This window comes from Elgaria multicarinata, chromosome 6 (assembly GCF_023053635.1).
Source record: "Elgaria multicarinata webbii isolate HBS135686 ecotype San Diego chromosome 6, rElgMul1.1.pri, whole genome shotgun sequence".
NCBI lineage: Eukaryota > Metazoa > Chordata > Lepidosauria > Squamata > Anguidae > Elgaria > Elgaria multicarinata.
In genome coordinates, this window is record NC_086176.1 from 74,178,127 (window position 1) to 74,192,256 (window position 14,130).

General features: G+C 42.2%; 1 protein-coding gene across 5 annotated transcripts in view; it reads left to right on the forward strand.

Moving 5' to 3' along the window:
- The window catches only part of MCTP1 (multiple C2 and transmembrane domain containing 1), a 230,857-nt gene that overhangs the window by 84,071 nt on the left and 132,656 nt on the right, over positions 1–14,130 (forward strand). For all 5 annotated transcript variants that reach the window (XM_063129601.1, XM_063129602.1, XM_063129603.1 and 2 more), the window contains 2 exons: positions 1,854–2,024; positions 4,065–4,195. In XM_063129601.1, the coding sequence (XP_062985671.1) occupies positions 1,854–2,024; positions 4,065–4,195 (302 nt within the window). The remainder of the gene's footprint in view (positions 1–1,853; positions 2,025–4,064; positions 4,196–14,130) is intronic.

A 14,130-nucleotide genomic window follows, 5' to 3' on the forward strand; every position in this document is an offset into this window, starting at 1 on the left:
TCCAGAAAGAGCAATAGGCTCACAGGATCATGTGTTCCCCTCCCATCCTTAAGATAATCTTTAAAGAAACAAACTGTGTTTTGTTTCAGGGATCTGGAGGCTAGGGCTAGGTCAGATAGGGTTTGGGCTGTCCATGCTAGTCAAGAAGAATCAGCTGATTTCCAGGGATGTCTGTCCATCTGGAATCAGCTTGGCTAGGCTGCAGAAGCTGCCATCCTCTGGGCGTAGCTTAATCTTTTTAGCTCAAGAAGAGGATCAGGATGGGGTGGCCGGATTGAGATGGAAGGAGAATAGCAAGCTTATGGAAAGGATTGGCATTTGACAGCTTCCCGATAGGGTATTTCACCATTAAAACTGGGGAAGCTAGACTCCAGGAAGAGCATGGGAGCACCCTTAATGGAGGTGAACACTTCAGTATGATTGAAGGCCTCTCCCTGGATCACAACTGGATTCAGAGCCTCTCTCTCATCCTTTCCTCCTCAGAAGCATCAAAATAAGAGGAAAAATAAATAAATAAATAAATAAATAAATAAATAAAAAAATACCCAGCACTAAATCTTAAAGGGTGATATCCCTTACAGTGAGATGGTAATGAAAGGGGAAATAAGTATTATTATTATTATTTATTTATATAGCACCATCGATGTACATGGTGCTGTACAGATAACACAGTAAATAGCAAGACCCTGCCGCATAGGCTTACAATCTAATAAAGTTGTAGTAAACAATAAGGAGGGAAAGAGAATGCAAACAGGCACAGGGAAGTGTAAACAGGCACCGGGAAGGGTGAAGCTAACAGTATAGAGTCAGAACAAGCTCAAAGTTTAAAAGCTATAGGGAAAAGAAAAGTTTTTAGCTGTGTTTTGAAAGCTGTGATTGAGTTGGTAGTTCTCAGGTGTTCTGGAAGAGCATTCCAGGCATGAGGGGCAGCAGAGGAAAATGGACGAAGCCGAGCAAGGGAAGTAGAGACCCTTGGGCAGGCAAGAAGCATGGCATCAGAGGAGCGAAGAGCACGAGCGGGGCAATAGTGTGAGATGAGAGAGGAGAGATAGGCAGGAGCTAGACCGTGAAAAGCTTTGAAGGTCAACAGGAGAAGTTTATATTGGATTCTGGAGTGAATTGGGAGCCAATGAAGAGATTTCAGAAGCGGAGTGACATGGTCAGAGCGGCGGGCCAGGAAGATGATCTTAGCGGCAGAGTGGTGGACAGAGACCAGCGGACTGATGTGAGATGAGGGGAGGCCAGAGAGGAGGAGGTTGCAGTAGTCCAACCGAGAGATAACCAGTGCGTGAACGAGAGTCTTGGCAGAAGAGACAGACAAAAATGGTCGAATAGTTTCTAATATATATTTTTAATGAATAACTAGCAACACAATGTCATCTAAGGAAACGTTAGTCTCTGTGTAGAGTGTACACATCATAGGGTCACAATATCCAGCAGTATGTGAATATTTTAATATACCATCAACCTGGTGGCGTGAATGCAGATAATGCATGGAATCTTTGTCATAAACGTAATATTACAGTTCATTAAAAGACAACAGGTGCCAACTACCAATGACATAGCTATCTTTGGCTGTGTAGATAGAACACCTTCCATGAAAATTGAGAGTATGGAAGGTACTTACAATCACTATAAAAATTGTGATACCGTTTATTTGATAAGAGGTCAACTGCTGCTGATCTCTGCTAGTGCCCTACTTTGGCAAAGGAGGAGTCCTTCATTGGTCATTTGTAAGTTTTGGCTGTTCATGTATATACTTTTTTAAAATAATCTTTCTGGTTTGGAAGAAAATTACAAAGGTATTGTTTGCTTGTGATTTAACTTAATCAGGATTCTCTCTGCACCTGAAGTTTCAGACCCAGAGCATACGTCTGTCGGACCTTCACAGAAAATCTCAGCTATGGAGAGGAATAGTCAGTATCACTTTGATTGAAGGTCGTGAACTCAGAGCCATGGATCCAAACGGGCTCAGTGATCCCTATGTGAAATTCCGGCTGGGGCATCAGAAGTGCAAGAGTAAGGTAACTTCTTTGAACTGTTTTCTGAAGTGGTGGTGGTTTATTGATGTACCCTTTAGCGTTTGTGTGTTAAATGGAGTCAGTGTTCTCTTAAGTTCTTCAGACTGTCAAACTGAAGCCTTGAACAGCCAGGGGCACAGTAGAGACTCTCGACTTAATGGTCTTATACCCTCCCCCTTTCCTATGTTTTGATAATAATGTGTACTGTTTCATTCATTTCAGAATATGGAAGCCAGCCCTGCTGTGTTTGGGCAGCTCCCTGCTCATTCTTCAGAGTGGGCCCCTGGACAACTTCCTCAAAGTCCCGCCCTGATAACACCAATGTCCACACCCCATGTTTTCTGTAGGTCTAAAAGCAAGCACTCCCTCCCCTATTCAGTATTGCATACTTTTGTTGAAAGTCCTATGAGCTTCGTATGCCAAGAGTGTGGTGCTACAGTTTGAGAACCATATCCCAGAGCCACACTGAGCATGCAGACCTAGATGCGTGGATGTTTGGACTATGAGCAAGCGTCTAAAAGAAACATTTGTATCTGAAAAATATTAGCCAGGCTGCAAAGTACTACTTTAGGGTATGTCCAAGGATTGAGTGTCAGCATAGGAAGGGTAGGTGGGGAGCTGGAGCTTTGATCCATAAATTCTAACTTAATAGTATCAAGTCTGGCAAGCTACCTTTATCAGGTAGGGGTTTGTGAGTGTATTGGATATTGGGAATTCCACTGTTGAACTGCCCACCACATTGACCAACCGATTTCCAAGCTAAGCTTGCAGAGGAATTCTTGAGAATTCTTGACAATAGTTTTTAAGATCCGCAGCCCTAACAGTGATGGTAGATTTCAAAATCCATGCCAAGCCTCTCTTGTTAAGAGTAGTTCCAGGCTTCATGGTCTCTGTGGCAGCCATTCAACTGTTTGAGTTTATCCTTGTCCCTTCATGGGTTCCAGATGGGACTACTATAAATGGGCTCTATCTGGGACTTTCATTGAAGATGGCCCAGGAACTTCAGCTAATGCAGAACACCACCTCTCAATGAATGTGGCTCAGTGGGAACATGTTACAGATGTTCTGAAACATCTACATTTTTTGCCAGTTCGTTTTTTGATCAATTCAAGATGCTGGCCTTGGTCTTTTAAAGCCCTACCTGTTCTGTGTCCTGACTCTCCAGGAAGCTCTCCCCCACCCATGAGTTTTAACATCTGCCATTGAGGTTGTGCTTTAGATTCCATTCTGGTCAGATTGTCCTCTGGCAGGAGCAGGGCCTCTTTCGTAGTAGCCCCAGAATTGTTTCTTGGGAATTCAGTTTGCATATTTATTTATTTTATGAATTGTATTATATTATATGATTTATTATATGAACAAATACTCAATGAGGGTTTGTAAATTAGATGGGGATAGATATTCCTACTTCTGTTTTTATGTAACTAACTTTTTAAAGAAATGTTTTGTTTTCTTGTAAAAGTGCCTTAAGAACATCTTTGTTGAAAGAACAGTTACAAATACTACAAATACACTTTGTGCTGAGGAAAGGGAATTAATTTTCATTTTACCTATATTCTGTGTACAAGAAAAAATATAACACTTAGGGTTGGCTGGGGGATACTGGGATTTGTAGGATGTTTTCTATCTAGATATGAATATGATAGTGCTCATAATGCCTTTGAAAATAAAAAAATAGAAAATCAGTAAATCATTTTTCATCTCTCTGTATATGGTAAAAAGAAAGCAAAGGTACCGAACTATTAAATACTCTAGTTGACCATTGTATTATGTTACAATTTACATATAGCTTTGTTGTATTTCTATCACTAAAAATGTGAATGTCTTTTAGAGAATTTTAGTTTACCTAAGAGAACATTTTAGGAATCCTAAGAAATTGATAAAATAATTTGTTATCAAGGATGCAAACTATCTTTATTTCCTGAATAAACATTTCAAAGTGACTTCTGGAGCCATTTGTCATTTGCAAAACTCTTTCTTAGCTGCCTGAAAATATTCCAGGAGGTACAAGTCTTCACAGCCTAACACTTTTCTTTACTTTTCCAGATTATGCCAAAAACTTTGAATCCTCAGTGGAGGGAACAATTTGACTTGCATATCTATGAGGAACGAGGTGGAATTATTGATATTACAGTATGGGACAAAGATGCTGGCAAAAAGGATGACTTCATTGGCAGGTTTGTCTAATTATAAACAATGTATGTTCTTGGAATGAGGTCTGAATTAGAGAGGGTCAGTTCTTAATTATTTCAAGTCAGCTCTTGCTGTTCAAAAAGGAAGAGGGAGATCTAGAAATTGCCTGTAGTTGACTCTCTGCATCTTTATATAGGAAAATAATTTTCCTTGACCAGTAGGTGGCAGGTTATACCAACTGAACTATGTCCCTTTTCAGAGTTGTGTTACAAAAGAATCAAGATGGAAGAAGTTCCATTGGCAACATTTTGAAAGTTAAGGCTAACCAATGAGTGGCTATTCCTTATGATAAAACATTTTGAGATTATTTGTGAGTGTGAGAGATATAGAGAGAAAAACTGTCCAATGTGATCTGGCCAATCGTTTTGCCAATGAGAACAGCCTGAATTGGCACATTTCAACAGGGTGATATACATCTGAGTCATTGTTCTCAAAATAATTTTAATTATGTTTGAGTAGTAAATCCTTCCTGTTTGAATCTGTTGACATCAAAAGATTTTTAGAGAAATGGGATTCATGATGGACATATTCAAAAATTCAATTAAATCACCAATTGACATTAAAGACTAGTATTCAGTACGTGGCCACATTTGGACATAATTTGAAGCTATATTTTGTGTTAACCATGGTTTGTTGAACAAGCTAGGATCTGGCTTGCAAAGTAGTAAAGTGAACGTAGTTTGTTTCCCCTAAAGTTGGTTTGTTTCCCTCTGCTTTCTTTGCTATAACCTGGCTGCTGTCTATCAACCTTTCATCTGTTTTTTCCACTGTGAATAATGTAAAAGTAGTGTCTTTTTTATATATTCCTATTAAATCTGACCATTTCGAAGGAAGAACTTGAGCATAAAAAGTAGTTGAAATGTATTTTTCTTGTGGGCCTTTAATGGTTAAACTATTTTAAAAGCTGTGAGTTGGCGTTTCATCTTCCAAAATTCATTGTGTGCGATTTATATGTATAGTTAAAGACCTGGAACATCCTGACTCTTGTTTGCCATGAACCTAATTTTCATGCAGTAGATAAGGTCAGTCTTGTCTGCTCATTACTTATTGGGGAACAGCTTTTTGCTGTACTTCTAATGGTGCTTCTTCCTGGGCATGTTGAATTCTCAGGTGTTTTGCTGGCTGCTTTGCTATCCACCACCTCATGCAATTTATTGTTAGTATTCCTGTATTCTCTTAAGCGCTTCAGAGAGCATCTTCTCTCTCCACAGTAGTGAGAGAAGCACTTCCTTCATGCCAGCAACCCTATTTTGGCTCTGCAGTTGTAATGGAGCTCGAGAGGCTCTTGCCTGTGTTGCACAAATGCCCTAGTGTGGCATTTGTACACTATGGTAATTGCAGGATGAAAACATCGGAACCACTGGCTTCAAGGAGCGCCAGGTCCTAACTCAAGCACAAGGGAATGGATTTTGCTGGCATGGAGTCCATAACCCCCATCTTATGCATTCCAAAGCAGAGTACTAGGCCACAGAATGAGGTTGTTGAATAAATTCCACTGCTCATAATATAATAAAAAGTGGCTGAAAACTAGTTTATATATTCAGTAGAATTGGGTATTAATGCTTTGCCTGGAGTGTACCATGATAAGCTTTGCGTGAGGACTGCATATTTGAATGGTATCCTGAGGAGTGGAATTTCCCTAGACATTTTTTTGAAAGCATGTCAGGGAGAAGGGTAGATGGAGCCTCTTTCTGTGATATGCTGTTTTTGTATATGCTGGGAGGTCCTCTCTCTCTCTCTCTCTCTCCCCCTCTCCCTCCCTCCCTCTCCCTCTCCCTCTAGCTCCTGCTCTCTCACTCTCTCTTTCTCTCTTCTCCTCTCCTCTCCTTCAACCTAGGAGCATTTAAACATGCAACTTCCACCTGAAGTTATACAGAGAGGTTAATCTACTATGTAGTTTCCTAATTGATGTTTGGGACCTCCATCACCATATAAAAATAACAGGACACATCCTATAAGCACTATCTGAAGCTTTATCACCTTGCCTGGGATATTTGCATGGGGTGGGGGTGGGGCTCTTACTGTGACAGCCGTCCTCTCCATTCTCCTTTCTTTTACACTTAAAAACGATACCTTTCATGTGGGCACTGTTTAAACTGCCATAGGCCATGATTTAAAAAGTATTTTAAAAAGAGCAACACTGCTGGTTTGGAGGTGGACATTTGTTTTACTAGTTTTGGTGGCCTTTATTAATTCTGGTAGTTATTGTTGTGTTGCTCTTATCTTGGAAGTTGCCATGAGATGATTTTGTAGTCAAAAAGGCAGTCTAAAAATGTTTTCAATAAATAAATACAACAAAAAATGTAAAGCATTGTCACAGAACCTGGGCACCTCATTGCTTACTTCTAACCACAGATCATTTGTGAACAAGTTAAAAAGCACAGGTAATGGACTTTGTCAAAGCCTTTTGGAAGTCCATGTAAATAACATCTATTGGATCACCCCCGTTCACGTATGTGCTGATATTCTCAAAGAATTCTTAAAATGTTAGATTCTTTTTCAACACAGCTGAAATAAATTAGATGCTTTTATGCAGGGGTGCATAACCTTCTGTCCATAGGCCTAAACTGGTCTGTGGGGCACACTAATCTGGCCCATGACATCTGTTTGAGGACCCTCCAGGGGGTGGGCTTAAGCTCTAAAGCCTGTCTCTGGAGGAACCCCCTCAGAGGGCATCCCTGCTGCTATTTCCAATCTCAGGTTGGTGGTAACAGTGAGGATGCTGGGCACCTGCACATGACTCACCTGCACTGGGGAGAACAGGCAAGTCCCAGTATCCCTCATCCCTGCTGTTATCATCCCTGCAATCATTCCTGCTGCTATCCTTCATCCCTGCTGCTATCTCTGATCTCGGAGATAGCAGATAGATCAGTGGCAGTGGGACTCCCATGGGAAGGGGAGAGACTGAGCATTTTAACCTCCACACACAGGCAAGTCCCATTGTGGGAAGGAGGTGGGGCAGCTAAAATAGCTGGAGTCCCCTTTTCTCCTATGTCGGTGAAGCAACACCTGCTCTTCAGAAACACCTGCCATACTGTTTATTTCTTAAATCTCACCTTGTCCAAAATTGGTGGCCAATAGTAATAACAATAACCAAGAATCTCAATTAAAACATAAAAACAAACCCATTAAAACAGCAAGTGGGGAAATCTGGAGCAGAGCATGAACTGCTTTGTCCTATATTCCTTCCCAAACTTCACCTGAAAGTTGGTGGGTGTGGATATACCTAAAGAAGGGCTGACACTGAGCAGGCGGGTTCATGTAGGAGAAGAAGTCTTTATAATATATATTCAGGAATAAATGTATGCCACTGATTTTTCATTGCTCTACCAAGTTTTTTTTAAGTTTATTGTATAAACACTTACATTATAATGTCTTACATTTGTTTGAGGTACTTCTTTCAGTCTCTTTTTGAATGCCTATTTCTATATCCTCCTTGTCACTGCCTACCCTATATTCCCTTTGAGGATCTTGAACTCTTACACCATCATCACTAAAGGATGAGTCACCCAGAACCAGATACTCTTCAACTCATTGGTCTCCACTGCACCTCCACCCCCAGACAGTTTTAAATGTGTTTTGTAACCAAACACATTTAAGCAGAAGAATCTTGTAGCATTTTTATAGATAAACCATTCAAGTGGAGCCTCATTCCAATCCCCTGCTATTTTTCTACAATTGTAGAGGATCTCTAACATTAATGAAGAACCTCCCCTACCATGCAGAAGCACTTGTCCTATTTTGATCATTCCGTTTCAGCATATGGTCACTGAGTTCATAGATATAGTAGTGGCTATAATCTTTGGACAAGCGACCACATTTTTGCTCTCTTGTAAAACTTGGGGCAAATATTGCTGTCATTTTGTGTTGAAACCTAATAATTTGGACCACGTACTTTTGAGATACAAGTTTTAATGCTTAGTCTGCCTAAAAAGAGATGTTATTTTCTCTGTCCTTTGTTGAGCCAGAAAATGTTTGACTTGCATGGCAGTGATTTTAATCAGCTAATTTTAATCAGCTAATACTAAAGTAAAATTGTCAAATGAAGGTGAAACTTTATTAATCTCCATGTAATTATTTAACTTTCTACCACCTGCACTTTTGAAGGCAATCCTGACTCTGCCACTTTCACAATAATCAGCTAATAAATCCCCATGATTGTTACACCTTTAACACATAAGAGTAATCTGGCCAAATTGGCTGATGACAGCTGCAATATATTTCCAGGAAAGAGTGCTGTCAGTGAACAAGTTGTTTCTGTGAACATACAGGATAAGTAAATCCCATGTTGAGCAATTTTATTCAGGTGGAGTGATTTGCAATCCAATACAGCAGGATTTATAGTGTTATTTATTAGTATGAAACCATGCATGTTTATCTTCAAAATGACATTGATTTTTGCTCATATTTTTATGCCAAGGGATTACTGCTGACTTATTTTATCCCCTATGACTCAGCACTGCTCCTCCCAATAGGTGGAAGCTCTGTGTAGAAAACAATGGCATTTTGGTGAAATGACACATTTGTTTTGGGGGGATAGAAGGGTGGAAGAATAGTCCCATGTCACATCAATTAATCTTGCATGGAAGTGTGTTTCTATATGGACAGGTTATTGCATCATCACTGTCCTTAAACAGTGTAGAACCCCTATGATATGATTAATCATCCCTCTTTCCGCAGTACTTTTCACCACTCGCATTGCTATGGTCTTACTACATAATCATTTTCAGATAATCTAAGACACTTTTAGCACACACATCAACATAATAAGGAAAGGGGGAGATTCACATGAATCATTTCATGATAACCATTGTTCTTCTTCGTGGTCTCTGTGCATCACACAACAGTGGGGGCTCTGCGCCTGCGCGGAGTCTCGTTCGGGGAAAAACGTCTATAGCTGAGGCGTTTTTGGTGGGAACCCCTCCCCCACGCCGTGAGTGCGCATGCGCAAAGAGGGGGTTCCCACCCATTACCTGAGTTCTCTTTCGACCGCCATTGTGGTGACATCGTTTGGGAAATTCTCTGTAGAAAATAAAAACAAACTACTGTTAGAGGCGTTTTTTTCTTCTCTTCTCTTTCTATCGATCTTATATTTCTAATTTATTCTTATTAGTGTTATTTTCGTTATTTTGTTTTTTCTCTGGTGAAAAGCGACCGCCCGAAAAGGCGCATGGCCCTCAAGGCTCCTTTCAGAAAATGCAAAAATTGCGGGAGTAAGCTCCCCCCATCCGACGGGCACTCCCTTTGCCTTTTGTGTCTGGGTGAGGCCCAAGTTGTTGATACCTGCCGTTTTTGTCAAGCTTTTTCTAAACAAACACGGCGACATAGGTCAAACAGACTTAAAGCCCTCCTTTGGAGCAAGGCCTTACAAGCAGTCAACAAGCCATCGACATCGAAATCTTGCATTATGGAGCCTGTTCAAACTTCTCCAAATTCACCATTGCTTGCCGAGGCACAACAACCAGAATTGCCTGCTACACCAGGGAGAGGCATTACGCTTTCGATTGCTAAAAAATTAACAAAGAAAGCTAAAAGGACTAAACATACCGCCACGAGCTCGGAGGAGCAAAATAAAAAGAGAAAGAAAAAATCTCTTGAAAAGAGTGTGCCGAACCCTACTCGGCCGTCTATTCCTCCTCCAACTCCTAATAGACCGATACCGACGGTCGATGCCATACAGCCTCAATCGGTACCGACAAATGACCCTTTGCCGCAAACTTCGTCGACTGAAGCCGCGACTTCGATACCGATACCAGCACAGCCGTTGCCGCCTCCTCCACCGCCACCTTTACTACTGTCTCCTATACCGACAGTACGCCTACCTTCGGCGGGTGAACAGAGGCTAACGTCGACATCGGAAGGCGAGATCAGAGATCTATCGCCGGCTCCTATACCGCCTAGGCAGGTGCAACCTCAGGACAGGCATTATAGGCATGATTCCCCAGACTCGATGTTCTCCACTCATTCCGGGAGAGGATACTACTATTATGATCGCTCAGTTCGATCAAGGGATAGATCCCGTTCGCCACGCTGCATGGATAGATGGGAACGAAGTCCCCATGGATATCAATATTGGGATCGCGACCCATATTACCGACGACCTTACGAAGGTCAATGGGAAAATTTTCCTCAAGAACACTATAGTCAAGAACGGCCTTTTCGTGAACAACCACCCATGCAATCTTTGGCCAGACCATCAGCTACAATTTCTAATCCTCCACCTCACATCGACCGACCCGTCGACTCGACTGCACGTATACAATCAATGCAACTTGAACCGCCCACAGCACTAGCCTCCGATGCTCTAGCGCTAATGCAACCTCAACCAGCTCCACTCATACAAATCCCAACTGCTCCAGTGGACTCCCCAACATCAGGCCAGGATGAATACGGTTCTGATTCATCTTCATCATCCTCAGCACGACCTTCGTTGGCATCTCCTGATATAGAGGTCGCCCCACAAGGGGGTATTTCTCCATCAGGAGACCTTGGACACTTTTCAGATCAGGTCATCAGAATGGCACAGGCCTTGGGTCTACAGGTGGAACAATCCACATTTACTATACAAGACCCAGTTTTCGACTCTATTATTTCAGACACAACAAAACCTGTGTCCATACCTATGTTACTGGCTCTACTTGAAACTATAAAACAGTCATGGAAATCACCTTCAACAAACCCACCAACTTCTAAAAGGCTGGAGGATATGTATAAGAACCAGCAGTCTGATGTCGAGTTCTTGTTCCAGCACCCGCCACCGAATTCGATAGTCGTCGAAGCTGCCCAGGGTAAGAGTAGACCTCAACATTCTTCCTCTGTGGATAAAGAAGGATGTCATTTAGATCTTCTCGCTCGTAGATTATATACCTCCTCTTCCTTAGCACTAAAGGTTACAAATTACCAGGCAGCTATGTCTGGTTATCAACTACTTCTTTGGGACAAAATGGGAAAGTTAATGGAACACTTACCTGAGGATAAGAAACATTTGGCTAGACTCTTCCATTCCGAAGCATCACAGCTTTCCCGTCAGCAGATACATACCTCAAGACACCAGGTCGACTGTATAGCAAAGACCTTAACAGGAACTACAGCGCTTTGTCGCCATGCCTGGCTACGATCTGCGGGCCTCTCCCAGGAGGCATGTTCTAGAATAGAAGACTTACCTTTCGATGGGCTCGGTTTGTTTAATGCGAACACGGACAATTCCCTTGATACCGTGCAAAAAGCAAGAGCAACAGCTTGCCGGATGGGCTTCAACCAACCGCAACAACAATTCCAACGACGTTGGTCTCGACCATGTTCCTCGTACTATTCCAATAGACAACAGTACCAGCAAACTCAACCTCGACAACAACAACAACAACAACAACAGGCTTTCCAGCCACGTAAGCAATTCACAAATTTCAGAGGCAGAGCCTCTTTTCGTAAACCCAACGGCTCTTTTAGGCGGCGTCTTTTATTTCCTTTTTACGCCAACTAAATACACCACCCCCACCGTTTTCTTTAATGATAGACTTTCCTACTATTACCACCAATGGAAGGCTATCACTACTGACACTTGGGTCCTCTCGATAATCCAAAGAGGATACCGTATAGAATTCGAAACCCTCCCTTCCCTCGGTAATGTAAAGATCACAACACCTACATCACCTCTACTCCAGGAAGTCGACATGCTATTAAAAAAAGGTGCCATCGAAAGTGTGCCCTGGAGTCGTCTCTTAAGAGGTTTCTACTCAAGATACTTTACCGTACCGAAGAAAGATGGAGGGCTTCATCCAATTTTAGATCTACGGTTGTTAAATACACATATTAAAACCAAAAAATTTAGAACGGTATCATTGGCTTCTATTATCCCATTACTATCTAGGGGACAGTGGTTTGCATCGATCGATCTTCGCGATGGAGAGCACATACCGCAGATATCTACGATTTATAGTTGGACATAACATCTATCAATATAGAACTCTTCCCTTTGGCCTTTCCACTGCCCCGAGAGTTTTTTCAAAGTGCATGTCTGTGGTATGTGCTCACCTTCGCTTAATGGGTGTAGAAGTTTACCCCTACCTTGATGATTGGCTTCTCGTAGCACCGACAAGACAGCAGCTTCAAAGTTCGATACAAATTACTTGCTCTTTGTTACACAAATTAGGACTTTATATCAACTATGAAAAATCCCAATTACAACCTTCACAGGTTATCCAGTTTATCGGGAGAACCCTCAACTCCATATCTGCTCGAGCCTTCTTGCCAACCAGTCGATGCCTATGCATAATCTACCTTGCACAGAAGTTTCGACACAAACTTCACATGTCGGCGTTCACAGCACAACAACTGTTAGGTCTTATGGCCTCGACTACGGCTGTAGTTCAATATGCCCGCCTCAAAATGCAACTGCTCCAATCGTGGTTCCTACGGCACTTCAACCCCCAAAGAGATCCAAAGAACCTTCAACTCTACCCACCTACCGACATCAAAGACTCTCTTATATGGTGGACAGTAATGCAAAACTTGACACAAGGAATTCCTTTCAGTCAGAAACAACCAACCAAGATACTGACTACAGATGCGTCAATGATAGGCTGGGGAGCACATTTAGACTCACTAACTATTCAGGGTCGATGGTCCAAGAAAGAAACCAAACACCACATAAACCTCTTAGAACTTTGAGCGGTTCAACGAGCGCTCAGATCTTTCTAGTCAGAGATCACCGGACACTTCACCCAGATAACCTCAGACAATACGACAGTGGTCGCATATTTAAACAAAGAGGGTGGCACCAGATCAGAACGGCTTCTAAAATTGACAATCAACATCTTCAACTGGTGCATCCCAAGAAACATTACGATTACTGCAATCCATATTGCCGGCACCGAAAACACATTAGCAGATTTCCTAAGCTGTTCTCACCATCTTGCACATGAATGGCAACTACACAGAATGGTTGTCAGGACAATATTAGATATATGGGACACCCCAGACATAGACTTATTTGCCACAGAAGCAAACAAGGTTGTTCCAGTTTTTTGCAGTCGTGCAGGTCTAGGCAAACACTCACAGGGCGATGCCTTTGCACTTCAATGGACAAACGCTTTTTTCTATGCATTCCCTCCTTTTCCCATCATAGCCAGGGTAATCGCCAAAATTCTTGCCGACAGGACCAACTGCATCTTGATCACCCCTTGGTGGCCGAGACAAACGTGGTTCGCCACACTTCTACGGCTGTCGAGGACTCGATACCGACGGCTCCCAACATTGCTGACGCAACAGCACGGCAAAATCAGACACCCCGACTTACAAACGCTGCAGTTAACAGCTTGGAGGATACAACTGTCCCCTCAGATCTGACTTCCACCCAGCTACAAGTCATTCTCGATGCAGCTAGAAAGCCATCGACTCGAAGATCGTATAACCGCAAGTGGGCTTCTTTTTCGGCATTTGCCAAGGACAACAATTTTGATCCTTTTTCTTCCACTATACAACAAATTTTAATGTTTCTACTAACGTTGTCTGAAAGAGGATTATCTACATCCTCAATACGTGTCTATTTGTCAGCTATATCATCGGTTCGTTCCAATATCGACAGTTCCACTGTGTTTTCACATCCTCTCTCCAAACGTTTTTTAAAGGGGCTTAATAACCTAGCACCTCCAATCCGCTCACGCATGCCGACATGGAGTATCTCAATGGTATTGAAATCCTTAACTTAAAAACCCTTTGAACCACTAGCCACGACGGACCTCTGACTACTTTCCTTTAAAACAGTGTTTTTAATAGCCATCACCACCGCCCGAAGGGCTAGTGAGCTTGCAACTCTCCGGGTCGATCCCCCTTATCTAACTTTTCACAAAGATAAGGCTGTGTTGCGTCCGGATGTGACCTTTCTCCCCAAGGTAGTTTCGGATTTTCACCTAAATCAGGA